This window comes from Canis lupus, chromosome 11 (genome assembly GCF_011100685.1).
Source record: "Canis lupus familiaris isolate Mischka breed German Shepherd chromosome 11, alternate assembly UU_Cfam_GSD_1.0, whole genome shotgun sequence".
Taxonomy (NCBI): Eukaryota; Metazoa; Chordata; class Mammalia; order Carnivora; family Canidae; genus Canis; species Canis lupus.
The window spans coordinates 52,212,059-52,239,204 of record NC_049232.1 but is presented as its reverse complement, the minus strand read 5'-3'; the positions used below and the strand labels follow the sequence as shown (position 1 = coordinate 52,239,204).

Below are 27,146 nucleotides of genomic sequence, written 5' to 3'. Positions count from 1 at the left end.
AGATGGGTTGGGTACACTGGCTTTCTTCAAGATCAAATGCACCAGAGAGCTACCTATAAATATTTTTTTTTATTTTTTATTTTTTTTATTCATGATAGGCACACAGTGAGAGAGAGAGAGGCAGAGACACAGGCAGAGGGAGAAGCAGGCTCCATGCACCGGGAGCCTGATGTGGGATTCGATCCCGGATCTCCAGGATCGCGCCCTGGGCCAAAGGCAGGCGCCAAACCGCTGCGCCACCCAGGGATCCCATACCTATAAATATTTTGATTGAATTCTTACCACAAAGACTTTGGTATAGATTTCACCCTGGGTTTTAGCTACTAGGACAATTTCTGATCCTAATCAAAACATTGCAGAAACCAAAAAGAATCTAAACATGTATTAGCCGTCTTCTTTGGATTTCAGTTTCCATTAAGAGCTCAAAAATACTGGGTCAAAAAAAAAATGACCCAAACCAAAGTCCTACATCAGGGGCACAAACTCAAATGCCTGTCACATGCCAGGCAAATAAAGCAAAGCCTACTGCAAGAAAATGAGTAATGGAGTCTGTAATAAACTACTGTAATTTAACAGTTGCTTCTCAGCTCCAATCACCAGTTACTTTGTGGGAATGTGAGTTAAAAGTTAGCAGGTCCTCCCACCCCTTTTAAACTAGAAATCTGCATTTTTAAAATGTAAAATCTGGTTTTAAATAGCTACTAATTCAAACTTGCAAGGCTGTTGCAAGCCATGGGTAGCCAGCCAGAATTGGACTTTTCTTTACCAAGTAGGTCTCCTGTGCCATATGAGAGAAGGATAGCAAATGTGCCACTTTCAATTCAAATGTGGTATAAGATTGATGCTGCTTCTCAGTGAATCTGGATAGTGCTGGAGAAGTGGACAAACTCCATGAGTTAATAGGAATGCGCCTTAGCTAGGGACTTGGGGGTATCTGTTTCATGAGTAACCGGATAAATGTGTCCCACTTTGGGAAGTATTTCGTGGAGGATAAAGATCCCCTTTGCTAGGTATCTGGGCAAAAATATCTTCTCTGGGGTGTCTGGGAAACATGTATACTCAAGTACGGGGAGGGAGCAATAATCTCGGGAAGTATCAGGAGAACAGTTACAAGAAAGTGAGAGGCTGGACAGTATTACTGGGAAGTTCAAATAGCTGTACGAGTGTCAGTTAGTATGAGGGTAGTCTCTTCAGTGCTGGGAGGGAGAAGGCAGTAACCAACTCCTCCGGCGCCACCTTCGGGCGCTTCTTGCTCACCATTCCGCTGCGGGCGCCAACTCCAGCAACCTCCATCTTAACGCTTTCTGCGCTGGCGCCCTAAAGCCCCAGGTTCAAGCCTAGAGCAGAGCCCCGCCTCTGACCACGCCCCTCCCACCACCACCTCCAGCCACGCCCCACGTCCCAGGCGCCCGCCAACGGCCCCTCCCCGCCGCCCCTCCCCTCGGGGTTTCCCCAAAGGATCCTGCAGCTGTTGGCCCGGCTCAGTACCTGAGTGCCCTCTGTGCTAGCCACTGGGGAACAGAGATGAAATACTATGACCCTGCCTTTGTGGATAGATCACACACAGGCTTATGAAGGAAGACAGTGAATTAAATTATAACTATGTAAAGTGCTCTGTGAAGGGGGATCAGGGTTGGTTGGGTCCTAATGGCTGCCAGGAAGTTTGAGAACTCAGCAGGCCATGGAAAAGTCTGCAAGGGGAAACAAGCGCAAAGGCACACAGGGTAGGAGTGCACAGGGTGGGGGTGCGGTTGGAACTAGGGGTAAGTGCTTTAGAATAGCCACAGGGGGGGGGAAAAAAAAAAGAATAGCCACAGGATGGTGAGGGGATTTATGCACTGTCTTGGAGGGTCTTAGAACTTCAGCATGAAGGCTATGATAAGATAACCACCCAGTAGCTTTAACAGGAGGAAGATTAACCAGAGTATGTGAAGAGGGCAGCAGAACAGAACAGAGGCGGGTGATTATCAGTCAAGAGAAACTAAAAGCCACTATTCCAGTTGTGGTACTGTGAACTGAGGTAAGAATGGATTCAACAGGTAGGTTTGAGGCAGAAATGACTGAGGGCAAATGATTTGGGAAAGAAGGAGGAAGTTTAAAAATAACTGGGGAACTGAATCGCAAGGATTTATTTAGCAAGTAAATGGAAATGAGAAACTGGGAGGCTGGAGTTAATCCCCTGTCCTGTGCTCTCACTCAGCCCCCACCCTGCAAGGGCTAAGAAATTAAGCAAGCACTTCTCTGTGTGTGTCAGCTTCTCTGATTCCCATGCCAGGAGGCCTCACTATTGTCTTGTTTTTTCCAATATCAGGGGTGATTTTCTACTCCAGCTTTCCTTCCTTGAATTTTCCCAAATGAAAGGCCAATTTCTACTCCTAGGCCTACTTCTCTGTCCTGTACATGGCAGCCCTCTACCAATCCCCAGAGGCACACTTTTCCCCAGGAGACCCTTACTTTGTCCTCACAACATGGACTAGTTTTCACTGGCACATGACATCTCTTCTCGATCTACTCTTCTTGATCTTCTGCAGGAAGCCGATACTTTGGGTCCCATGACTCTGTTAATTGGGGTGGTGGTCTCTAGTCAAGGCCAAGATACTAGTCCATTACCTGCTTTACTGCTTGGTGCTTATCCAGAGCTGCTTTAGGTTCCATCATTTGTCAGGAGGAGGAGGCAGTGAAGGGCCAGATACAAAATCTACCATTTTACAGGGTTATACAAGATAGTCATTTCTACAACTTTCCACACCTTAACAGAATTACCAGACCCCAGAGGTTGCTATAAGAGAATTTATTAGAGACTAGCCAAAAATGTTCTGTAACAATGGCACATACAATAATTAACAACAGCAAAGATGCTTGGTTTGTTGTTTCATGTAATGGCCAGTACAGCTGTGGACAACACAGAGTCCTCAGGAGGTCCAGGAGGCTGCTACTAAGGATATCCAAGAACCACGTCACATCTCTGATCAAGGGCCTGAGAAGTCCATATGACCTCCTGAAAGAGTTTGTCTCTGACTTCCCAGAGAATGTTGAAGCCTCCTCCATCCAGCCTTGTAAAAGGGATGATAGATAGTCCAAGCTCCTTCTGTAGGGTTGAACATCTGTGAGGGGAACAGCAGCTGACCTAGATGAAGAGGGGTGAGGCCAAAGACTAGATTCTTTCTGCAAAGTGGAGGACAACCAGAAGGCAGGAGCCTTAGGTAAGGAGGACTGCTTCTAGACTGGTTTCTACAATTTTTGGCTTTTTTCAGAGCCTACCCAAGAAGAAAACACAACCCTCTCTCCTGGATCCTTCAATTAGCCCTCAGGTACATACACAAAGGAACAGCCTCTCATGTCTGAAAACATCATTGCTCCCCTTCTTACAGGAGTGAGGGAGGGGGCTCCTGAGCAGGGGGCCTCTGGTGCCTGGGTTCCAAAAGTATTCGAGCTCAGGGCTCGAAGTACCATGTGAACCTCATTCTACTCATGACATATAATTTGGGGGAAAGGATTAGCACAGCTCATTTCTAGAAGGTATCTTGTTCAGTCTCAAAGCCTTGTTTTCTTTTTCTTTTTTTTTTTTTTAAAGATTTTATTTATTTATTTATTCATGAGAGACACAGAGAGGCAGAGACACAGGCAGAGGGAGAAGCAGGCTCCATGCAGGGAGCCCGATGTGGGACTGGATCCCAGGTCTCCAGGATCAGGCCCTGAGCTGAAGGCGGCACTAAACCGCTGAGCCACCCGGGCTGCCCTCAAAGCCTTGTTTTCATGGAGCTCCACAAAACTAGTGGATCCTGCTCCCAAGGTATGGTCTAAATTCTGTTCTGTATGTTCGTGCCCTGGTCATACTCCCAATCCAGACTATAGGGCTCAGCAACAACTGTAGGCTCAACTGACTATTTAGCTAACCAGGTACATGCTCCAGGCTCTCTGTGTTCTTCTAATGGTTGATATGGATAAGTCTAACTGGATAATGTATGGCATGGAGAGGGGTAGAGATGGGGTGTGGGGTGAAGGGGTGTCTACCAAGAATGGCTAACACTCTTAGAAATGCCTGTCCCTCCCTTTATGGAAAACCTCCCTATGCAGTAGCCCCCACAGCCCAGCTCCTAGCACCACAGACCTACTGGTCAGGGATTTGTGACTCTTTCTATGAAAAGACATATTCTGATCACCCCAATTTTTCCTTAAATTTCCTTAAACTGAAGGAGTCAGCCCCTTGACTATGAGGACCCTAAGCTGGCTACATAGTAACTCTCACTGGCCCTGACTTGTGGAACTGATGCCATTTGGTTGGCACAGGAATCTAGGTGCTCAGCTCCCCTCTTCCATGGAACGAGACTCCGATTTGAGCTTCACAAACTCTCGAGCCACTTCGTCATTGCTCCTTTGAGATAGAATCCGGAGAATAGTCATGCCTGTCTCATCCATGTGGATCTTCCGGCCCAAGGGACACCAGCAAGCACAGCTGCCCTTGGCTGCTACATCCCTCAGAGGCATCACAGCCAGCCCCAAAACACGATCCTCACGGGCAAAGCAGTAATCCTTCACACATATTTGCAATTCATAGGCTTCTGGCCCTTCTTCATTTCCCAGGAGGCTGTGAGCACAGGGTAGGAGGAAGGGAGTAGGCCAGAGCTGAATGTGTTCAACTGAATTTACCCCATCCAACCCATCCCTCCTCTCTCCTCTCAAGTCTTACTCCCCAACTCACCCCCACCCCAGAGTCCTGCAGGTTCCCTACCCCATAACTCACAAGTGAAATGTCTCATTGTACTTGGGAGCCCAGTTGTTGCTTTTTGACTTGGTTGTGAACTTCCTCTTCTTTTCACTTTGGTGTGGGCCAACCATGGTCACTTCCACAAAGGGCCGGAACATACCCGCTGTCTGCCACTTGAGGTCATTGGCAGCTACCACTGCCCAAACAAGAGAAGTCTGTCAGAGATCCCACCAAGTGTTCCCAGTTCTGGAGCCCCCAGGTGGCATTCCAAGGGGGCTAAGTTGGAGGACTGGGATAAAGCAGACTCTGCCTTCAACTGTTAAGGCCACTGCATAAGAAAAGATCTGAGACCTCTAAGTCTGTGCACTCACCTTTCACTGTGACCTTGTGCTCCCCAGTTCCAGGATGTGTAAACAAGTCCACCTGAATAGAGACTTCTCCCACAGGATCATCCACACCAGATCCTGAAGGACAGATGAACAGTTTTTCCTATACTGGAGAACTCTAAAACTTCAGGCCTATTATCCCAGGTAAAACTGAGGAGTTATAAGGCTACCACCTTATTCCCTAAAGCCTAAAGCAATCACTCAAAGTAGCCATGGGGAAGTAAGCAATGGGAGAAGGGAAAGCAAGGGGATAAAGAATGAGGCTGTGTATTAAAATGCATTAGGCTGACAACATCTTAGGTGAAATGTTTCAAAAATGCACCAGGAATCTCTTAACATTCCCCAAACCTCTTTTATATCCTAGACTGAAGAATTTTTCATTGGAAGATACTGGAGGATAGTATTGCCACCCTGTATCTTTGGAAATCATGTCCACCCCATGGTATCTCAAGGGAAAAATGTGGATCCCTTCTAGCCAAAGGCAGTATACTCTGCCACCTATCCTCAGATTCCAGAAGGCCTCCAGTTGGGAGGCTGCCTTGCTCAGACTATGTCCTATTCACACCTGGACCTCTCTACAAGCAACTTCCCAGTCCCAATCTCTGGCCAGTTTGTAGGCTCCCCTCAGCAGAGGCTTCAGTCTTTTTTGAGAAAATACCAGTTCCATGCACCCCAGATAAAACTTCTTTGTCCTCAGGTATAGGAGCAGGGGAATCCTGAGGACAGTACTACTGTTAACCTAGTCTGAGACTGTATGAATACATCACTCATCTCTGAGACTTAGGATAGAGCTTCTGAACTTTGACACATGGCTCCCCTACTGTCAGCCTAAGCAGCTCATTCTAGTTCACAGGGAACAGTGTTAGCCTATGTTAAATTCACATGTGAAGGTGTACAACATACCCTTTTCCGGCCGAATGTCCTCATTAGCAGTAAACCTAATACCTTTCCCATCATGCACTGAGTGAGAACAGGCAAGTCAAGAGGTAGTAGCAGCAGCAGGACAGAGAAAGAAGAATCAGTTAGAGGTCTAAGGAGTTAACAGCCATTCAGCGCAGCTCTACATATATCCTGAGGGAGCACAGAGATGAGGTGGAGAAAGACAAAGTGCTGGGGTCAAAGCCTGAATGCTCTAATTTAGACTTCATAGGTCAAAGATCAATCAGATCATGGGGAAAACAGAAGAACATACAGAGAGAAGGTATTTGAGACCAGCAGGGCAGGAAAGAAAAACAGGCTCTAATCTCCTTGGCTTTAAATGAAAGGGTAAAAAGCAATGTGTATAAAATGTACACACATACACTCGGATCCTCCCTGCAGTACCCACCCCTGCTCTTACTGCATATATGTCCATTTCAGTCTTTCCTCATCTTTACATGTAGCCTAAAGCTCAGGTTTTCTAAAGACTTAAATCCTTTCTGGATTAACTCAGATCCTCCTCTGATGTTACAAGTCTTTCCACATACAGCTATGTAAAAGATCTCCCCGTCCCCTTGACCAAGGTTTGTAACTTCTTGACCAAGGTTTGTAACTTCTTTACTCTCTCTTCTTCCCACCCAGACTTTAAATAAGAACAGATGTGGAAAATGGAGCAGTACTGCAGGTCCCTTGCATCTTTTCACCTTTCATCTACTCTAGTCTAACTGCCTAGATCCCTCCTTCCCCATCAGGTCAGCTCTGGATCCACAGCTCAGAAGGCCTAAGTCCTCTTACTCCCTCAATCAGATTCACTACTCCAGGTATCACACCTGGGTTTCCCTGGAAGAAGAAATAACAGATGTGTCTGAATGTCTTTCCTGGGAGGGCCGTGCTCCAGGGCCAGGGGCAGAATTTCAATCTAAATCAAATCTAGGTCTATGTGTTTTGTTATAGAGAGGCCTGCCTAGAGACAGGGAGGGGTTCTGAGAACTAGAAGTCGCAGGGAGAAAACTAGCTGACTGCGTCCCTGTGTATTAGCATTACCCATGAGGCTGGAGCCTCAGCTATGCACAGAGGCCCATGATCCACATCCTCTCTTCAAATGCTCCCATAGTATGCCTCTTCTAGTCTTTTTTCTCATCCACACTAGACTATAGTATTCTGCTTTCTCTCCCCAGGACAATTTCTAAAAAGATTTCCAAAGCTGAGTTTTCACGAGTGTCTCAACCACTCATTCTCAAGGCTTCCTGACAGATACTTCCTAAAAGATAGGGTACACTCCTTGATAAACATGCACTAGCCAAGCAATGTCTGAGAAAAGAGTCTCAGGCACATTTCCCAGGTCCCTATGATATACCTGTCTGGTATGGGTATGCTGTGAGAGTGAGTACTGGGGTCCCTCAAGAAATCCTGGGGATCAGAGTTTGGCTCTCAGAAGAAGTAGCTGGATCCTCCCTAAAGGCTGGAAGATACTGACTCCCTAGAGGCAGAAATGTTGCAAGAAGTAGAGACAGGGACTCAAAGTCCTTAGGCCTTACCCTGGGCAGTCTGTGAGCGTACAAAGGTTTTGATGAGTGTATCTGTGGTCTGTGTGTAGAGAGACAGGGCATAGCGTAGAGACTGCAGATCTGAGCTCTTCTCCAGGAAGGTTTTCTTCAGCCCATTACCTCCTGCATGAAAGTATTGCTGAAAGACAAAAGAACACCTGCTATAGCCTCCTCCCCTTATAGAGAGGCAGCTTTCAACACCGTCCTCAGAGAAATCACACAGAAGCTCAATGAAGATGCCAAAAGAGGATGATGAGGACAATAAACCATAAACAACAAGATCTGAATGCCACGTAGAGTCAGAACCTCTCAGGTGAAGAGTATTACTTGAGTAGGAGCAGTAAGGGATGACCACACTCCTGGATGTGGTCTTTAAAGTATGGATCTACCCACACAGGCAAAGATATGCCCTTTTACCCCCCTGAACCCTTAGAGAAGTGCCCTTTTACCCCCCTGAACCCTTAGAGAATATTATACTTACGACATACCTCTCCCAAGTGACCTGCATCACAGTTCATGTGTATCTTCCTTATTACAGCCTTACCAAATTATAAGCTTCTTAAGGCTAGGAACTATATCTGATTCTCTCTGTATCCTTTATAGCACACAGTGCCATGTGCATATGTTGCCTGGTTGAATGAATGAATGGGTAGTAGGAAAAAAATAATTTAAAAACCCAAGCAAATTTATGCTAAAGTGGAAGAGGGAAATTTCTGCCAGATCTAGGGTATAAGGATATGAAAGATTAATTCCCAGTGGAAAATATTCAGGAATAGCAACGAGGAACCAAGTAAACTGAACTGTACTCAAAACCCAAGAAAAAGTGGTGCTCTGGTCTGTGGTAAGTCATCTGAGACCATAAAGGAGGTAACTTTTGGTTGCTTCCAAGCAGCAATATGGACATAGCAAAGAAAGAAACAGACATAAAAATCACTCCCTTCTGGATGTGAGGGGGCAAAAGCCCATGGGACACCAGTCTGGCAGACTAGAATGCCAGCGCCAAGAGGTGGTGTTACTGAGGTAGGGTAGTATGACTGTCTGAAGAAGGGGGAGGTCTCCACCTTGATAGTGTCCAGAGCGAGGTCAAGGACTTCACACTGCTTTGGAGTGAGACTCCGTGTTTCCTCTCGCACCATGTGGTCCTGGAACCGCAGAGAAAGCAATAGCATCAGGACAGCTTGGGGTTATCATGGAAGTTTTTCCCCCACCCACCAGCTCACACTACATGTTCCTCTCATTCTCTTCCTCTTCTGTTTCCAAAGCTCACATTTCCTTTCTCCTGGCACCCTGTCACCCTCAGCCTCAGAAGGACTCCATACATCCATATACCTTGAGCTTAGAAAGATGGCTCAGCTCCTTGGCAGCAGTAAAGATCAGCTGGGTGCCCTGGACAGACAGAGGATTAGTCGAAAGCAGAGGACTCCAAACTCAGGAAGTGTGGAGCAAGGTAGGGGAGACAGAAGGACAAAGTGGAAGGGGAGTGTCCTTACCGTCTGGTCAGTGAGTGGGGGCAGAACAATCATTCTTTCCATTGTGTTCATGACCACCCTCCAGAGCTCCTTCAGTACACGCTTCAGGACTGTCTTCTCACACACAGTGGCAAAGAGTGTGAGGCTGCAGGCCCATGTAACAGGTAAGACTGGGGTGAGGATTTGAGAGCCCTCCCTCCTTGACAGCTCCCCCATCTGATTGCCTCTGCCTTGCTTGTCCCACAGGACAGTTGAATGCTGTACTCACTTGCCATCCAGGAAGTCCATGAGAGGCCGGAGCACACTATCTGCATCCTGAGCCACAGAGGCCCTGGCGTTGGGGGATGCATTCCCTGGGCCTCGCACCTGGCCCAGGATGTCAGCCATTTGTCGAACACACTCATCAATCCGCACCTGAAAACTACACATGTGCCCGCAGTGCAGCCCTTCCCTGCCCAAACACACAAAGTCCTTGGAACAGCACCAGCTATTCAGGCCCATTCCAGCACACTCCTGGTACAGCTCCAGCAGGGACAGCCAACAGGAGGAAAGGGAAGATCCACACACCTGCACTGGATGGAGGGTGTGGAGCAGGGGCTTTGGGATTGGCCAGGGGCCATAGCTGGCTCTTATGACTGTGTGGGGACACTGACCTGTTTCCAAATACCATGCTGAGCTCATCCAGAACTGTATTCAGTTTCACCTGCAGCTCCTTCAAACTGTCTGCAGCTTCAGGGTCCAACTGTATCCAAAGAAGGTGTGCTTGGCTGAGCTGGTTTTTGTGTCTTTTGTTCCCCTCCTGTGCCACTAACTCCTCCCTCCAAGAGCCTTTACCCCAATGCCTACTTTGATCCTTCAGCTTAACCCAGCCTAGACCCTCAGCTAAATTGCTGATGAGTTCTACACCCAGGGAGCTCAGGAACAAAGAGAAAGTGCAGCAATTCCACACCCTGAGACCTACCTCCTTGCCTCCCATGGCCTCAAACATTTTCTCCAGCTGGACCCTCAGTTGCTGCATGTTGTTCATCAGGATGCAGGGCTTTGGGGACAAATGGAGCTGGTGAGTCTTGGCTCCTTTTAACATAGGACCTATCAAGCCTAGGATACCTCTCTCATACTACTTCAAAAGCCACAGGGAATTTATAATTCATATTTTATGCATCTGTTCCTAAGCACTGAGATCTAGAACCAGTTAAGACAGTTCTCCTTGAATGAAGAATAGAAGCAAATGTTTCTGTTTTTAAGCTGGGTGGTGGGTCTCAGGTGTTCATGGTATTATCCTTTATTTACTCTTTGAACGTCTTAAATTTTATTTTTTTATTAAAAAAGAAAGAAGGAAAGATTAAGCAAAGCTCTAGCTTAGTAGAAAATAAAGTACCAAATGGAGACTCAGAGGAACTCCTAGTCAAGTTCTTATTTTGTGACATAATCTCAAAAGAAGCCCCATTGGGAATCAAGTCAGAAGAAGCATCACCCCACCCTCAGCTTTGAGACGAGACAGCCTCAAAAGCAAGGATTCAAATGTCTTTCACTTCTACCCAAACATCTTTAAGGCCGCAGGGCCTAACCCTCACCATTTTCTCCTTTGTGCAATAATCTGGGAAGCTCTTTGATAAGATGTTTGCATACTGCATCAACACCTTCCCGATGGTCTGGGGGAAAAAAGAAAAGGAAAGGAGTGGGAACCTTTAGCTCTCCCTACAGGGATCTTGCCTGAGGTCATACCTCTCATCCCAGAACAATAGGGAAGTAGAGGGGAATCTCACAGTAAAGGACAAAACCCCCTCTCAACCCCAGAACAGCACCAAGACAAACCCACCAGTCTGTCCCAGACACAAGCAAATGAGAATGCTTCATTCATTTGAAAACTAGACTTCACCTGAAGGCCACCATGGAGAGGAATTGAGCTCAGGCCTATGATGAGGTTGTGAACATGGTAAAGGCGAATGAAAGGGAGAAAGGAGGGTCATGGTCACCTTAGCAAATCTCCTCATGTAGTGGGCAAGGATGTTGGGGTCTGGGCACTCCAGCTTCCGGATGATCTCAAAGCTCTGGTTGAGCTGTGTGAAGACATCCACCACAGAGCAGGAAAAGAGTGCATGCTCTGATGTCTGCTGGAACTAAGGAAGGCCAACAACAGGATCATCATCTTCAGCCACTACCCTTTCCCAAGTGTGTAAGGTACAAAAGGGCTCTGCCCAGCAGGGATGACTCTTTGGCCCTCAAAAGTCCTCCTTATGAACTCAAAGGGAAGAAAATAAAGCCCTAGAACTTCTGCTGGCTGCTAATTGCTGGGAAACCTGGCCTGACCTCTGTGTAGTCCAAGCCTCCAACTTACCCCATCCTTCTTATCTCGTTCCAGAGCCCCACGCAGGAATTCCAGGGACACATCCTCATTTTCATCCAGCCATTGCAGAACAAACTGCTCAAACCACCTGCAGCCAGACAGGAGAAATGGGGGTAGGAGCCAGTGGCTGGCATATGCCATGTGTCTAATAGCTCCCCCAGACTAGGGTCTTCTGGAAGGTAGGGCATGGTTTGATGCTTTTCTCTTTCTACAACAGAGCCTAGAACTGGCAGTCTCAACACTGGCTTGCTAAACTGAATTGAAGACACAAGTCCTGCTCACCTTGCCCTCTAAGATGGAGGGACCCCCCACCCCCTTCCCTGTGTAGGGCCCAAAGGATGACTCACACTGGGTACTCAGGCACCTGCCCCTGCAGGGCAGGCAGATCTCGCACGTATTCATTGTGGAGCCACTTCACCTTGAAGTGCAGGTTCATGTAGTCAGCACTCTTACACAGCCGGTCCTTCTCATGCTCTAGTGATGGGGAATGAGGCTGGGTCAGGTTCCAGCAGTAGAGGCCATGGTTCCTGAGCTTTCCCAAAGCAGCAGATCTGGTCAGGCAGCTCTATCAGATGTCTTAGAACAAGGGTGACTCCCAACCACTTCCTCACAACCATCTCCCCCTACCAGTACTCTGCTTTCCAAGAGCCTGGCCCAAATCTTCCTTCAGAAACTAAGCCAAACTCCCAGACAAGGTCAGTAGTTTTCTTGCTCTAGCTTCTGGAAGTATCAACTGAGATACTGGCCTCTGGTGAAGAAGAAGAGAAAGGGATGTGGGGGGGGGAAAAAAAAAAAAAGAAAGGGATGTGGGTGCTAATGTTGATTAGTGGGGAGACTGCCCAGGACTAGAGAGGGATGGTGGTTTCCTAGGACTTCTCTAATCCTAGTAGCCTCAAATAGGCTTAGATGCATCAATGAGGAGCTATACATGGCATGATGGGTCAGTGACAACTACACAGAGACAGGAAAAACCAAAGTGGGCCCAAGCTGGTAGCAGTTAAGCAGCCAGAGTTTAAGAGCATCTTGAGGTAAACTGAAAGACCCCAGAACAAAGCTGAGTCACTTAGAAAATGAACTCTCTAAGAGGTATGCAAATAAGAATAGTCAGTTTGGAAACCATGGAAACACAGCCAGATGAAAGGGCTATCATGCTGGAAAGAATGGGATGCTTATTATGGACTTTTAAGGTCATGTAGTTGGATCTCGAGTCTTCTGGAGAATCCAGGGCAAACATCACCTCTGCCCAGAATCCCTGGAGCGCTGGCTACAACCACAAGTTCTCTGTACCCACCCCCTTTATAGATAAAACTTTAACTTGAATAATAAAAGCCAACTGTGTGCTTACATATAACGGTAAAAGTAGACAAATGGGAAAGAGTACCGAGCAACAGAGAAATGGTCAGGGTCCTTGTGAACTCTCTGCTCAACTGTGAGTTGCTATGGGTGATGCTCCTTCACATCAAGGCAGAAATCCAATCTGGGGCAGTTGGCCCTTGTGAATTAGTACAACAGACACTTGAGGAGATGGGAGCCTAGGATTCCTCAAAAGGCTCCCAGTCCCAGGAAATTTCACCTCCTGGCATGGCAGGCAGCACCACCTCTGGGGACATCAGAGAGGCTTCTCAGGGCTTGCCCCTTCTCCTCCACCCCATACTCTACTATCCCTAAAGCAGTCCATAGTCCATGAACCTGGAGATATAAAAAGGTACCATGAGGAGGGGTCTCCTTCCTTCCAGTTCAGTAACCCACTAGCAATGGAGGCAGTATTGCTCTATCAACCCAAAACTCTCTAATTGCTTCCTTCTAGGGACTGTCAAGTTACTGTATTTATATAATTTTCTCTTTTTCTGTCAATCCTTTATCTGTACTCTGGTCCCAAAACCCAATTTCTCTATTAATTTCTGCGGTATAGAAAGTAACAGAAAGACCACTGAAACACTGGTCATACTTTATTCTAACAAGTCCCATACAGTCATGCTCCAGTAAAGTTGCTTGAGGTTGCTGTTGTGGGGTAGTAGTACAGGGGTGGTTAATCTGTCAAAAGGGCCAAGGGCAATCAAGTCTCTAAACCTTCTCTTGGGGACACCTGGGTGGCTCAGCAGTAGAGCATCTGCTTTCTGCTCAGGGCGTGATCCCTGAGTCCTGGAATTGAGAACTGATCCCTGAGATCGAGTTCTGCATCGGGCTCCCTGCAGGGAGCCTGCTTTTCCCTCTGCCTATGTGTCTGCCTCTCTGTGTATCTCTCATGAATAAATAAATAAAATCTTAAAACAAAACAAAACAAAACAAAACAACAACCACCTTCTCCTGCCCCTGATTTCCACATTCTTCCTTCTATGCATCTTTGATCTTTGAAGAGTTCTTTCAACCTCAAGATTTCAATTATCCAGCTTCCTGATATCTCCCCCAAATCTCTCTTTGGTTCTGGTACTATTTGTCTAAGGCTTTGATGGAACATCTCACTTTGCCAGAATTTAACTCTAGTCCCCATCTTTCGCCATTTAACATCTCCAGCTGAAGCTGAACAGAGTATACACACACTAATTATAGCCTCTTGTTCAATGCTGAGCAGCATCCTCAAGTCTTCTGTTTTGCTCTTTATTCCCATCCAATTAAATCACCAATCCCTATTGATTTCACCTCCAAAACTCTAGAATCTATCCATTTTTTTACACAGTCACCTGCTTAGGTCTTGTTCCCACCATCTTTAATCTGTATTACTACAATAGTCACCAATCTGGATTTCCTCCTCCAAACCATTTTCCATACCATAGCCACAATGAGTGGCCTTTCTACGTTATACACTTGATACACATGGGATTGCTGTTCAGTGACTCCAAACTGCCTTAGGATGGAGTCTAAAAGCTTAAACATGGCTTACCACCTTCTTTATGATCTGGATGTCCTACTTTTCTATCTTCATCTCCTATTTATCTCTTCCCCCTACACTGTAATGTGCCAGTCATACTAAACTACTGCTTCCAGTTCCTCAAGCATGACAGGTCTTTCTAGACCTCACATCTCTGAACATACTGTATCCTCTGCTTAAAATGTTCTGCGTCTCTCCTTCCCATAGCCTACAACCTCCCTTCCCTACTGGCCAAGTCCTACCATCCTTCAGGTTTCAGTTTGTATATCACTCCTCCAGGAAGCCTTCCCAGGTCCTCCTAGAAGCCTTCCCAGGTGTGGATTACACTGTTCTCTCAGCACCTTACCCTTATTCCTTTTGTGACATTTATAATTTTGAACTAGAACTGCCAATTTATATGTCTGTTGTCTAGACTGGTGTGTGAGCTTCTCAAAGGGCTGGGTCTATGCCTCATTCATCTCAATGGGGTTCCAGCAATTAGCACAGTACCTGACATAAAGCAAAATATTCAATAAGCCCTTAAGTGAATGGTCTGAGGATCTGCTGCCAAAGGGCATGAAGAAACTTTGTTCTATATTTTAATTAGGATAGTGGTTATACAAGGGTGTATATTTGTCAAACTCATCAAATTATACTCAGGGTATTTTCATTTTATGTATGTATATTATACCTCAATAAAACGGACTTAAAAAAATTGGGCGAATGATAGCATTTTCACAGTTGGAGTCAACACTATCCTTTTATCATCCCGGTCTCCAAACTCTTCCCATTCTCTTGCTCTCCACTTTCTGACAATCATGAAGTCTTGTTACAACTTCCAGTGGCTATCAAAACCCATTCTTCCCTTTCCAATTCTCTGCTCTAACCCCAACCCCATCCCCTCAGCCCTAAATTACTACAGTATCATTTGCAGTCGCTGTTTCTAATCTCTCCTTGTTCCAGGTGCCCCATTTTCCACTGAGGTGAAATCTTATAAAAATGCTACTGTGTAGGATGCTTGGGTGGCTCAGTCAGTTAAGTGTCTGCCTCTTGGTTTTAGCTCAGGTCATAATCTCAGGGTCATGAGATTGAGCCCTGTATGGGGCTCTGCACTGGGTATAGAAACTGCTTAAAATTCTCTTTCTGCCTCTCATGAATAAATAAATAAAATCTTAAAAAGAGGGGGAGAAAGAATTTTTTTTTAAAGATTTTACTTATTTATTCATGAGAGACAGAGAGAGAAAGAGAGAGAAAGAGAGAGAGAGAGAGAGAGAGAGGCAAAGACATAGGCAGAGGGAGAAGCAGGCTCCTCGCAGGGAGCCCAATGTGGAACTTGATCTCCGGATCGGGATCATGCCTTGAGCCAAAGGCAGATGCTCAACCACTGAGCCACCCAGGCATCCCTCTCCCTCTGCTCCTCCCCACTCACACACACTCTCTCTCAAAAACAAAAAAATGCTATTTGGCTCACACTGCATCTTTGCTCATGAGCCTATGGGGTTTCTTACTGTCTTTAGTAAGATGTATTCAGTGCCAAGTAAATGCCAAGCAATATGCTAAGCATGTTACATGTTACTTCGTCAGCTCAATGAAACAGATTTTATGGATAAAAAATGCAAGTTCACAAAAATTGGTCTAAGAACATATTGCTGATTAGGTGGTGAAAGTGAGATTTGAAACCAGGTCAACATTATTTCTTTTAAAGCAGCTTTCAATCCTTTTGTGTTTGTTGTAAACATTAGCAGAACTCCCCCTTCAAAAGAAATCTCACCTAGAACTCCATGTAAGATTGATAAAAGCAGAACTGACTTAACTAGCACCAGGTAAAAGGCCTGAAGCCTAGTAGCCCTCTCTTCTCTCACCCAGGTATTCCCTTTTCACTTAGCTCCTAAGATACCTGTTTGAAAACCCCTGCCCTACCTCATACTATCTGTCTTGTGAAATTGATTCACTTTTCAGGGGTATTTATCTCCCCCCACCCCCCAAAAAGAAAAACCCCACCAGAGCTGAGCTTCTTTAAGAACTGGGACCATGCTACCACTATACCCCCGCCCCCCATTTTAGGCTTACTGAGTGCTACTTGCAGAGGGGACAAGTGACTTCTTCACTGACCTGAAAGGCTAAGGCCTGGGCTACAGCCACAAGCTTGAACCGGTGTGGGCAAGAGGGAGCCACTGCTCTGGGGCAGAGTTACAGAAGATGCATGTTCAGTCTCTGGCTGTCTCAAACTTAACACAGATCTTCACGGTTTCTTTTGACCTCAAAACTTACTGCTCCTAAACCTCAGAAGTTTAAGTCTGAGGGTTACCCATTTTCCCTGCCACTCCACCAACATAAAAAATCCTAACTCTGCTTTGTCCTTGCCTCAGACTGCTCCCCTTCCTTTTAGGTCCACTTGCACAGATTGAGAGGAGACAGACTAACATATAAAGACAACGAGAATGGCAATAAATAAGTGAACACAGAAGGGTACAAATGGGAAGACCGGATACAAGCAGACCGTGGTATCTTTGTGAACCAAAGTGGGAAATGAATAAAAGAATAAGCTGAATGAACAAGATGAATAATAATTTTTCCATGATTCTGCTTTATATGAGAAGAGAGGGAAGGAGTATCTTTCTGGCTCCATCATACCAATCTAGAACAGCTTTTAAGGAAAGCCAGGCCAGGCAGTCTCTAATAAGAGAAAATAATCTTATCTGTGTATTTTAGGTTCTATGATTCTTTAAGACTATAAGGATAAACCTCATAAGATGTTTCATACTCCAGGGAGGGGGCCACTTGAGAATACCCAGCATAGGAAGAGTTGATCTTTGGGCTGGCGAAAGTCTTAAACAGGCACTTGCTCTAAAGCTGGAAGGGAAAATCCATATCTACACAGCCATTTCTATTATTAATTTAGCTGAACCTCTGCCTACCTAAGGACTCCTAAGGGGTAGGCCTGAAATTTCTCTTTTCTCACCATACCATGCACCCAGAATTTGTAATTGTCTGGGAGAGTAAAGGGATAGAAAACAAGGTGCTTGGGCTGGAGGCCTACAGCCCATTGCCTTGGGCACACCCTTACCCTCCAGTGCATATTTCATGTCTTGGGCAAAGAGCTGCCACATCACTTCTGCGCTGACTTTTCCCACATTCAATTCCTGAGGAAACCTGGATGATGGAAGAAGCCACAGTCAGAGAAAAAAGCAAGAACTATTTGATTTGGCTGATTCCAAAGCTAATGTGCCTAATCTCATAGAGGTCAAGTTGAAGAGAGGAGAAGCCTGGGAAACAGGACTAGGCTCAATCTGGAGAAAAGGGACCTAGGAGCCAGTGGAAGGACAAGTGGGGGCAAAGGATTTCCTCAGGCAAGTTGGGCCCAGGGAAGAGGATGCCCAGGAAGCAGGGATTTGAGGCCCAGAGGAGGAGTTGAGGCTAGAAGGCAGGCCCAGTGTAAAGAAGATGGACGAGAAAGTGCAAGGAGGTGGGCATCAGAAAGCCCACTTTATTCACAGTGGACAGACACATACACACATGGTCTCTGGATCCCCTGGGACTCCTATGGTAGCCATTCCCAGGGGCCTCTCACTCCAGGGAGGCTGGCTCAGTCTGGGCAGGGCCCCCCATTACATTTCCACACCTGTCTCCAGAAACAGTTACTCAAACAGATACAAGGACAGAGGGACAGATGGACGTACAGGAGGAAGAGGTGGCACTGCAAACACACAGAGATAGGAAAGAAAGAGGCTGTTAGACAGATCAACAAGCCAACCACCAACCACATAGGGCCAAGTGGGTTGATACGCACTGGTTCAGAACGAGTGTGTAGGAATTCTTATCTTCCTCTATGATTGACACAATGAGCGTGATGAGTTTGGGCCAAAAATCCAGGTTCCGAATGCTGGGTCCTTGTTCCTCTGGAGGTAGCTCCTGTTTCTTGTTCCAAAGGAGATAGTGAGAGTCAGAGTAGAATGCGGAGAATGCCTCCAATCTTCCTCTTTCTCATCCCTTACCCATACCCCTTCCTCTAGAATCAGGTACCATTCTTCTCCTAGGGCCCATCTTCCTCAAAACTGCCTATGTCTGTCAGAGGGGTGACTGTTGGGAGGTCCTCATACACAGAGAGTCCATCCGAGAGAACTTCTCTCCCCAGCTCAAGGGGAGACATGATATGATAAACTTTATCAGTCTAGGAGACATAAGAATGCCTGTCCCCCTTCCTCATTCTCTCAGTAGCTGTGAGTATAGTGACTCCTCAGCCAAAGTAAGTTGCCCCTCCAACCTCACTAAATAGGTCTAGTTCTGGGTGACCCCTACTGGCAGTCTCCTGTGACACCTCCCCTACATCATCATATACACACATGTATATATATATACATCTCATCTTCAAGTTCTACAGGAACTACTGCACAGACCTAGCATGCAACTGGTTCAACCTTCAGTGGGTTTAGAACTTCCCTTAACCTCATGAATGCTATTAAGAGGAAGAACTATATCTAGGAAGGTATTTGCCTAGCTGGATAAGAAAAGGTCTTGAGGAGCCAAGAATATTCAATGGGACAGGATAGTTTCTTCAATAAATGGTGCTGGGATAACCAGATATTCACATGCAAAAGAATGAACCTGGACCCCTATCTTATATCACTCACAAAAATTAACACCAAATGGATTAGGGACTTAAATACAAGACTTGAAATCATAAACCTCCCAGAAGAAAACATTGGGGAAAAAGCTCCTTGACAATGGTCTTGGCAATGATTTTTTGGATATGACACCAAAAGTACAATCAAAAGCAAAAATCAACATTTGAAACTACATCACTAAAAAGTTTCTGTAGAGCAAAAAGAAACAATCAACAAAATGAAAAGGCAACCTACAGAATGGGAGAAAACATTTGCCAACCATATCTGGTAAGGGATGAATATCCAAAATATAATATCCAAAATATTAGCAGCAAAAAAAAAAAAGACTCTGATTTAAAAATAGGTAGAAAACTTGAATAGACATTTCTCCAAAGAAGACATACAAATGCCCAGCAAGGGGTACCTGGATGGCTCAGTCAGTTAAAGACCTGACTTTGGCTCAGGTCATGATCTCAGGGTTCTGGGAGGGAACCCTGCATTGGGCTTCCCACTCAGCAGGTAGTCTGTTGTCCTTATCCCTCTGCCCCTCCCTTCTTTGTCCAACCCCAACCCCCTCAAATAAACCAACAAACAAACAACAACAAATGCCCAGCAAATACATAAAGAAGTACTTAGTATCACTAAACGTCAGGAAAATGCAAATAAAACCACAAAGAGAGGTCACCTCACAACTGTTAGAACAAATATTTTCAAAAAGGTAGGAGATAACAAATGCTGGCCAGGATATGGAGAAAAGGGAATCCTGGTGCACTGCTGGCAGGAAATGTAAATTGGTAGAGCCACTATGGAAAACAGTACTGGAAGTTCCTCAAAAAATTAAAAAGAAAACTACCCTATGATTCAGCAATCCTACTTCTAGGTATATATTTAAAGGAAATGAAATAACTATCTTTTTTTTTTTTTTAATTTATGATAGAGAGAGAGAGAGAGAGAGAGAGAGAGAGAGAGAGAGAAAGAGGCAGAGACACAGGCAGAGGGAGAAGCAGGCTCCATGCAGGGAGCCCAATGTGGGATTCGATCCCGGGTCTCCAGGATCGCGCCCTGGGCCAAAGGCAGGTGCTAAACCGCTGCGCCACCCAGGGATCCCTGAAATAACTATCTTAAAGAGATATTAGAACCTCCATGTTTATTGTAGCATTATTCACAAGAGCCAAGACATGGAAACAACCTAATTGTTCACCAGTAGATGAATGGATTAAAAAAATGTGGTATATAAATATAGCAGATTATTGCTCAGCCATAAAAAGACGGAAAACCTGTCATGTGTAATAACATGATGGACCTTGAAGGCATTATGCTAAATTAAATAAGTCAGAAAGAGAGATAAATACTGTGTGATCTCATTTCTATGAAAAAATCTAAAAACATCAAACCCATAGAAAGAGTGGAATGGTATTTGGCAGAAGATGAGGGGTAGGGGAAATGATGATGATGCTGGTCAGTTCAGATGAGTAAGTTCTGGGGATCTACAGTACAGCATGGTTGACTACAGCTAACAGTACTGTACTATATACTGGAAAAATGCTGTGAGGGTAGAGCTTTAATGTTCTCACTGTAACAACCAATTATGATAATTATGTGAGGTGCAGACCCTACAGTGGTAAACCTCTCACAATATATACTTGTATCAAATCATTACATTGTACACCTTAAACTTACACAATGTTATGTGTCAATTATATCCCAGTAAAGATGGGGGAAGAAAAAAGACTTGGTTGGGTAGAGGTAAAGGAATACAGTGGTGAATCTCAGGAAAACTCTACATTCAGATCCTAGACAGGACAAGTAGGGGACACTGCACAGACACTGGAATGGACATTTATCTCTCACCAGGACAGAAGCAAAGTTGGAACCATCCAGAAGAAGAGGAATAGGACTTTTACGTGGGATGTCATCACAGTTTCCACAGTCCTTAATAAGCCTGTATTACAAGGAAGTTACTAGAAACCAGGACAGCACCCACAGAATGTGGATTCTGCCTGCTTAATATAACTTAAATACATCTCTTCAACTTTTTCTGCCACTATCTATCCTTATTATTCGATGGTCTCCTAATTGGTCTTTAATCTGCATTCCTGTCCTCTTCCACAGTTAGTAATCTTTCTGCAAGAAGAATCTCACAGTGTGACTCCTCTGCCTTCAATGCCCTTCAGTCAAGGCCTTTAATAAGTTTAAACTCCACTCCTTGACACAAAAGGCCTTCAGGATATGACCTCTCTCACAACCCCACACCTTACCAATTCTCTTTCCTTATAGCCATTACCACCACCACCCCCCACCACTTAGTGCTTATTAGGTGCCAGGCACCCTAAGAACTTTACATGCATTATTTCATTTAATCCTCCCAACAACTCCATTGGGTAGAAATTATCATCTTCATTTGACTGAAAAGGAGACTGAAGGCAGTGAGGTTATATGACTTGCCCAAGGTTGTGTAGCTATAAGTAGTAGTACCAAGATCTGATCCCAGATAGCTGAACTCTAAAGCCTGACACTGTAACTACTCTAATTAAATTGCTTATATTTCTTCAAAGTAACATACTCATTCACAATTCTGTCCCTCCAAATGTTCCACTACCTCTATCTGGTATCCCTCTCTTCCCCAACCCCTTTCATTAGCCAACTCCTACTCATTCCTCAAAATTCAGGTTGAGCTTTACCTTTTCTGAAAAGTTTTTCCTGATACCCCTGGTCTGGTAAGATGCCTCTCTTCTGGGTTCCCAGAACACCCTCCATGAACCTTTGGCAACTACAGTGAAATGCAGTAATAATAAATAAAAAACAATAAATCTAGTAATTTGTGTCCCTACCCCCCAACAAACAATGAGCTTGCCAAAAAAGAGATGTGTCTTAACCAACTTTATATCCCTACACGTTCAATTTGTTAAGGGAAGAGATGGATGAATGAACCAATGACTGAAGGTGAGTAGAAGGGAAAAAAAGACACCAATGGTTAACTTCAGTGTAAATATACTGAGAAAAATTAGTAAAAAAGTTGGTAAGATTCAAAGGCTAAATAAAGTGCCTGAATGGTTTATAAGCTCTCTTTCAAAGTCTAGGTTCATCTCATTTAGGGAATAGAGACTATTCAGATAGATCCCTGCATAGTTGAAAAATCAAAGCTGACAACAGTGTCTTCAAAGCTGAGAACAGTGTCTTCCCCAACCATAGATGAGTGACAGGAGTCCAGAGTGTGGCAAGCTAAACAAAGGCCCCGGAAAATCTCCCATGAATTTCAGAATAAATGGGATGTTTTACAAAACGTAAAAGGAGGAAGCCTTAAAGATAGGGCTGACACAAAAAATACACTTGGGAACAGGAGAAGGCAGTGTGAATCAGATTTTAGTCTTTACTGAGGTGTTCCAAGGAAGCATTACAAACTGGATATATTCACCAAAGGGTAAATAAATGTCCAAGAGATTTAAGTTGTCCTCCCATCATTTGCTGTCCAAATCCTACTGCCTTTTAAGGTATATGTCAAATGTCTGTGTTTTATGTAGCTTTTCCCAATACCTGATCAAAAGTGACTTCTTTCTTCTTGGAATTCCTTTAATTTTATTCTCCTTTCAAGGCACTTCAAACAGACTGCTTTCATTAGAGTGATATATATGCTTATGGACTTATTGAAGGAGCACTATGCTTTCCTCAGACCTGATTCAATGCAATACATATTTATTGGACTAAAGGAAATCTGTTTTGCAAATGTATGGTCTGCAAGAATTATTAACACAGAAACTCTAATCTAGTCCTAGACCCAAAAAGAAGTCCTGGCTTTGAAATGAGAAAATAAAAGATACTATTTGGAAGGATCTAGAGAAATAGACACAGTCACCAGGTACTAGGTTAGGATGTCAGCGTAAAACAGGTGAAGCAGCTCAGCCTCACAGAAGGATAGAGTCAGCCTTGATAGTCAGCTGATGAATATATCTCAGAAGACTATGCAGTGCAGAGAGAAGTGGTCAGAGGGAAAATAAAACTTCCACAAGCAAGTAGAGAGACAGCTATGGATCTCAGAGGAAGGCAGCCTGGAACAAATTAAGCTTGGGGGAGAAAACAGATTTTGAGATGGACTGAGAATTCACCTACTCACCCCCTAAAACTGCTGAAATTTTGGTCACTTACATTAGCACCAAACTAAAACTTACTGTTGCCACTTCTGTTCAACTCAGTTATGTCACATCTTGTCCAATGGTGCTTTATCAATCCACAAATGCCTCACATGGTCTTGAAGGTCCTCACTCTACACTTTATTCACCCTCAAGAACATCAAGGACTTTGTCTTGAGCTCCCTTCCACCATAACCACAGTAAAGAAAAACTGAGGATCCAAGAGCCACTGACAGTCCCTCCTGATCTTGAACCTCTTACCAGCTGGTACTGGCGACTATACAAGTCATGGCAGTTGTTGAAGATATACTCATATGTGGAGTTCAAACAGGCCTTCACACAATCCTTTACCACTTGGCTGGCTCTTGGAGGGCTCTGCAGTTCTTGTACCTGCCAATTAATAAAAGAAATATGGGCCCATGGTCCTCCTCATCTGAGTGGGATCTCCTCCTAGAATTCCCCTCAAACTACTCCAGATCCCATCATCTCTCGATGGGTCCCTGGACCTTGCCCTAGGATGAATTGCTAGGATATCTGATTGACAGAAACACCCAGTCCATCCCTGTTGATCCATGGTCTTCTCAGATGTAACCCAGGGGACAAGTGTATGGAAATGTGGACTTAGAGGTGATGAATACCATAGCCTCAGATTGTGCCCAATGATTCTTATTCTCCATGTTCCCATGCCCAGGTGCCCAGTCCACCATCATCTAGCCCAGTTTATCTCTTACCTTCATTCTGAAGAAAGTAATGCTGGTCAGCAAATCCACTGTTGACTTTAAGTCCTGAAGCCGCTCAGGGCTTCCAGCAGGGAAATTATTCTGTTGCAAATCAAGCACATTTAAGAAAGGAACAGAGAAATATGACAGCCTTCCTTGCCAAAAGCAATGACATAAAAAGCTTCCTTAACTGCTACCCACTGGGATTTTCCCCAGTTAAGCTGAACAAAAAAACTGTAAAATTACAGGTCTTTCTCTATTTTCTACTGACACAGAGAGGCTCTTGCCAAAACAAGGGGTTAATAATCCCCAGCCCCGAAAACAACATTTACTACACCAGCCCTACTTCCCCTGCAATGTGTGAGCATTTGCACAAATCAACACAGAGACACATATACACTTATATACACACACTTTTCTTGGGTGAAGATTCTTATACTCAAAAGTTCTTCTAAAGTTACAATGTAACTGTATATTCCACAATATAAGTGGAGCCACACTATAGACCAGACTGAGATCAAGGATATATACTTTCTATGCAAGAGACCCTATCTATTCCACATTCCAGAGCCAGAAAATGAAAATGGCAGAGCTCTGAGCAGATCTGCTTTGGATTGAGTTCCTTAGGACCTTCCCACCATGCCTCACTTCATTCCCCTTGGCATGAGTTTTAGGAGGAAGCTGCCAAGGAGAGCTGAAGGGAGATATTGAGCCACTCTCCATTTTAAGGGTTGCTTTTTTAAACCTTCAAATGGCTACTTATATGCCAAATATAAGATACACAGTCAACTCTCCATTATTCATGCAAATGGAGGACACTGAAATTGCAGATAATTAAAACTCCACTTCTTTTTGACTTTGAGGTTATTTTTATACTTACTTTTTAATGTGGATATATTGCCTGTTCCGGAAATTCACTTTAAGGCAAGTAACAAAGCCATTCTAAGAAGATCTAACTTAGGAAGAATTGGGAAAGGGAAACTGCCTATTTTCCTGTCCTGCCCCGTCCCAGGTACCCACCCTCCTAGTAAATCTATTTCCTCTCTCCATTCTAGGAATGGACATGACCTCTGCTTGCCCAAGCCAAGCTACTCTTTCTTTCCCCTTAGTCAAATTCTCATACCTCCCTTGAAAACTAAGGAGAATATGGAAAAATACAAAAAAGAAATATATGTATCTAATTTTTAAAGGGGCATTTCTGGAAGAGATTATCCTCAGGAGACTCCCTAATGAGAATGTCATCAGAAAGTTTGATAGAGGGACATTAGTGTGGTTGGAAAGCCAACTACCCATTAAAAAAAAAAAAAAAATCAGCCACACCTGCTACTATTTACACACTGAATGCACGGTCCTTGGAGTTTGAAGAACCACAGACATCAGTGGCACTGGCCATTTATGTAGGTGTGATGACAGGGACCAATTTTTCTTGCCTTCAATCTTTATAGCCAAGATTGGACTAGTCTCCCTAGACAGAGCTTGATATTATCTGTTTTTCCAACTCACAGTCATGTCTTCACTCACCCTGTAGGTAGAGAGGTCAATCCTCAGTGAGTTGTGCAGCTGGTCCAGTAGTTTTACAAATCTCTCTTTCTGAGGGTAGGAAATAATAGGGAAGAGAGAAATAATCTGAGTTCCCTAGACTGTAGCAGAAACAAAACCATCTCTGGATGAGGAAACAACTCTTTCTATATAAGAGTCAACAGGAGATGACCCATGTACCTTCATCCTTTTGGGACTCTAACTTCTCTGAGTCAAATAAAAGGAAATTCAAAACACATTCTCCAACTTGTTCCTGAGTCTGTGCTCTCGTGACTTACCTTGAGGTAGCTCTTACCAGTTAAATAGCCACAGCCTACCAGTAATGGTAAGAGGAGGAATAGTGATTCATTTGGAAGGTGATCAAGCAGACCAGAGAGTATCTCTCTAAACCATGTTCCACATCATTTTCCCTAGTTTATACTTTTTTAATGTTAAAACAAGTAATACACACTTTTAATAGTTGATTTTTATAGAAAAGGTCTAATTAAATGTGGAATCACATGTTATATAGGCTGTTGGTATAGCACTCCTAGAATTCATATGTTGATTATATTATAGATCATTAGGTCTTAAGTAAATATATATAATGGGATAAGATAATGGAATACATATTTGAGTAGGTTAATCAATGATGTTAATTATCCATAGACTCTATCAAAATAAGAGAAGGTGGTTACTAACAAAAAACAGGGCTCAGAGACCCAGTAGACTTGGGAGTATCAGTAATATTATTCCTAAAGAGGTAATCTTTGTGGTGGGTCAAAGATATTTCATTCAGTTTATACTGAACTTATGTCAGGTGACATTCCAAATAAAGATTCAACTTCTCAAGTGACTTAAAACAAGGAAAGGACATATCCTAGATAGGGTAAATAGTCCAAACACTAGGAGATGGGACAGGCTCAGGAATATACTGGTATCTTCACTTAGACATCAGTTTTGAGTGGTATGAGTCAGAGTGAAACAAAATAATGTTAAGAAAGGTCCATTTGTGGACTTGCAGGACTAAGCACTTTGGTGACTCAACCAAATTCTTGGCCTAGAGAGGTTCTGCTTGAGCCCAGGTGGCGCTCCCATAACCACAGTGATGCTATTCCACTTTCTCTCATTTATCCATATCTGAGGAGAATCCATTAGGTCTACCTATCTATAATGAAATAAGGATAGTCTATCAGCATAGTCTACATACCCATAAGGAAACAAGTTAATCTAAGTGGCAGCTCTCTGAATTTTAGGCAAATCAAACAACTCTATAATACCCACTGGGAAAAATCAAATTTTATTAACTGATAACAAATGAGTAAGTAAATTTTTACATCACACTCACCCCAAAGTTGGAGGCTGCAAAGCGATCAGATGCAGAGACGTTGGTAGAGGCAGTTGTATGGGCATAGTAGGCATTGATGTTGGCCAATAAGGTGCTCATCACCGCAGGCACACCAGGACACATGTACTTGGATGACAAACATGCAAAGTGCCTGAAAAATAGCATCATCAGCCTCAAAGACTCTTCAGGACTTGCAGCAAAAAACAAGTAATTAAAAGAGCTCACTGGTATGTATAAGCTTCTAATCACCTTGGCATACATGGATCTTCATAATTTATTCATTCAAATATACAATCAATGAATGCCTACTACGTGCCAGGCCCTGTGCTAGGTGCTAGAATCCAAATATGTGATAGCCTGGCAGAAAAAGCAAGTTTCAGAAAGTCAATAAGCCAAGGCATGCTATACAAAACCACTGTAAAAACATACAAGATGATCACCTCAATCAGAATGGCTGGGGGCTGAAAGGGATTAGAATAAGGCTTCTCAAAGAAGAGAGGGTTGAACCAAGTCTTAAAGGATTAGTAGTAAATAATCAAATGGAGAATGTACAGGCAAAGGCAAACTGAATTGCAAAGACAAATATATTCATGAGGTGGATTCATTT

The 27,146-nt window shown here is 44.2% G+C and overlaps 2 protein-coding genes and 1 long non-coding RNA gene across 49 annotated transcripts in view; 1 reads left to right on the top strand and 2 right to left on the bottom strand.

Annotated features, from left to right (window-relative positions):
- Nucleotides 1–1,360, bottom strand: part of LOC611901 (phospholipid-transporting ATPase FetA-like) — a 123,527-nt gene extending 122,167 nt beyond the window's left edge. For 4 of the 5 annotated variants that reach the window (XM_038552727.1, XM_038552730.1, XM_038552729.1 and 1 more), the window contains exon 1: nucleotides 1,258–1,359. The gene's annotated coding sequence lies outside the window, so the exon portion shown is untranslated. Of the gene's footprint in view, nucleotides 1–1,257 lie in introns of all 5 variants that reach the window. The other variant, XM_038552728.1, reaches the window with a different exon arrangement.
- Nucleotides 1,222–10,445, top strand: LOC102156530. Of its 34 annotated transcripts, none has more exons than XR_005366988.1 (8): nucleotides 1,378–1,604; nucleotides 1,908–2,020; nucleotides 2,893–3,203; nucleotides 5,155–5,238; nucleotides 6,655–6,833; nucleotides 8,822–9,006; nucleotides 9,114–9,192; nucleotides 9,275–10,445. It is a non-coding gene; the product is annotated as an uncharacterized LOC102156530 (long non-coding RNA). The 34 variants fall into 34 exon arrangements; XR_005366978.1 differs by lacking the exon at nucleotides 2,893–3,203 and adding an exon at nucleotides 3,255–3,311 and having other exon boundaries at nucleotides 1,380–1,604; nucleotides 5,107–5,238; nucleotides 9,275–10,440; XR_005366986.1 differs by lacking the exon at nucleotides 6,655–6,833 and adding an exon at nucleotides 5,459–5,536 and having other exon boundaries at nucleotides 1,380–1,604; nucleotides 9,275–10,440.
- The window catches only part of UNC13B (unc-13 homolog B), a 231,910-nt gene continuing 207,539 nt past the window's right edge, over nucleotides 2,776–27,146 (bottom strand). For 4 of the 10 annotated variants that reach the window (XM_038552721.1, XM_038552722.1, XM_038552716.1 and 1 more), the window contains 20 exons: nucleotides 26,540–26,690; nucleotides 25,195–25,263; nucleotides 23,686–23,775; nucleotides 23,216–23,344; nucleotides 18,014–18,141; nucleotides 17,291–17,376; nucleotides 11,723–11,849; nucleotides 11,367–11,463; nucleotides 11,005–11,148; nucleotides 10,603–10,680; nucleotides 9,682–10,067; nucleotides 9,297–9,449; nucleotides 9,050–9,173; nucleotides 8,889–8,945; nucleotides 8,621–8,701; nucleotides 7,551–7,698; nucleotides 5,998–6,054; nucleotides 5,080–5,172; nucleotides 4,745–4,904; nucleotides 2,776–4,588 (listed from right to left, as the gene is read on the bottom strand). In XM_038552721.1, the coding sequence (XP_038408649.1) occupies nucleotides 4,303–4,588; nucleotides 4,745–4,904; nucleotides 5,080–5,172; nucleotides 5,998–6,054; nucleotides 7,551–7,698; nucleotides 8,621–8,701; nucleotides 8,889–8,945; nucleotides 9,050–9,173; nucleotides 9,297–9,449; nucleotides 9,682–10,067; nucleotides 10,603–10,680; nucleotides 11,005–11,148; nucleotides 11,367–11,463; nucleotides 11,723–11,849; nucleotides 17,291–17,376; nucleotides 18,014–18,141; nucleotides 23,216–23,344; nucleotides 23,686–23,775; nucleotides 25,195–25,263; nucleotides 26,540–26,690 (2,644 nt within the window). In that variant the 3' untranslated portion in view covers nucleotides 2,776–4,302. The remainder of the gene's footprint in view (nucleotides 4,589–4,744; nucleotides 4,905–5,079; nucleotides 5,173–5,997; nucleotides 6,055–7,550; nucleotides 7,699–8,620; nucleotides 8,702–8,888; nucleotides 8,946–9,049; nucleotides 9,174–9,296; nucleotides 9,450–9,681; nucleotides 10,068–10,602; nucleotides 10,681–11,004; nucleotides 11,149–11,366; nucleotides 11,464–11,722; nucleotides 11,850–17,290; nucleotides 17,377–18,013; nucleotides 18,142–23,215; nucleotides 23,345–23,685; nucleotides 23,776–25,194; nucleotides 25,264–26,539; nucleotides 26,691–27,146) is intronic. The other 6 variants (XM_038552723.1, XM_038552719.1, XM_038552720.1 and 3 more) reach the window with 3 other exon arrangements.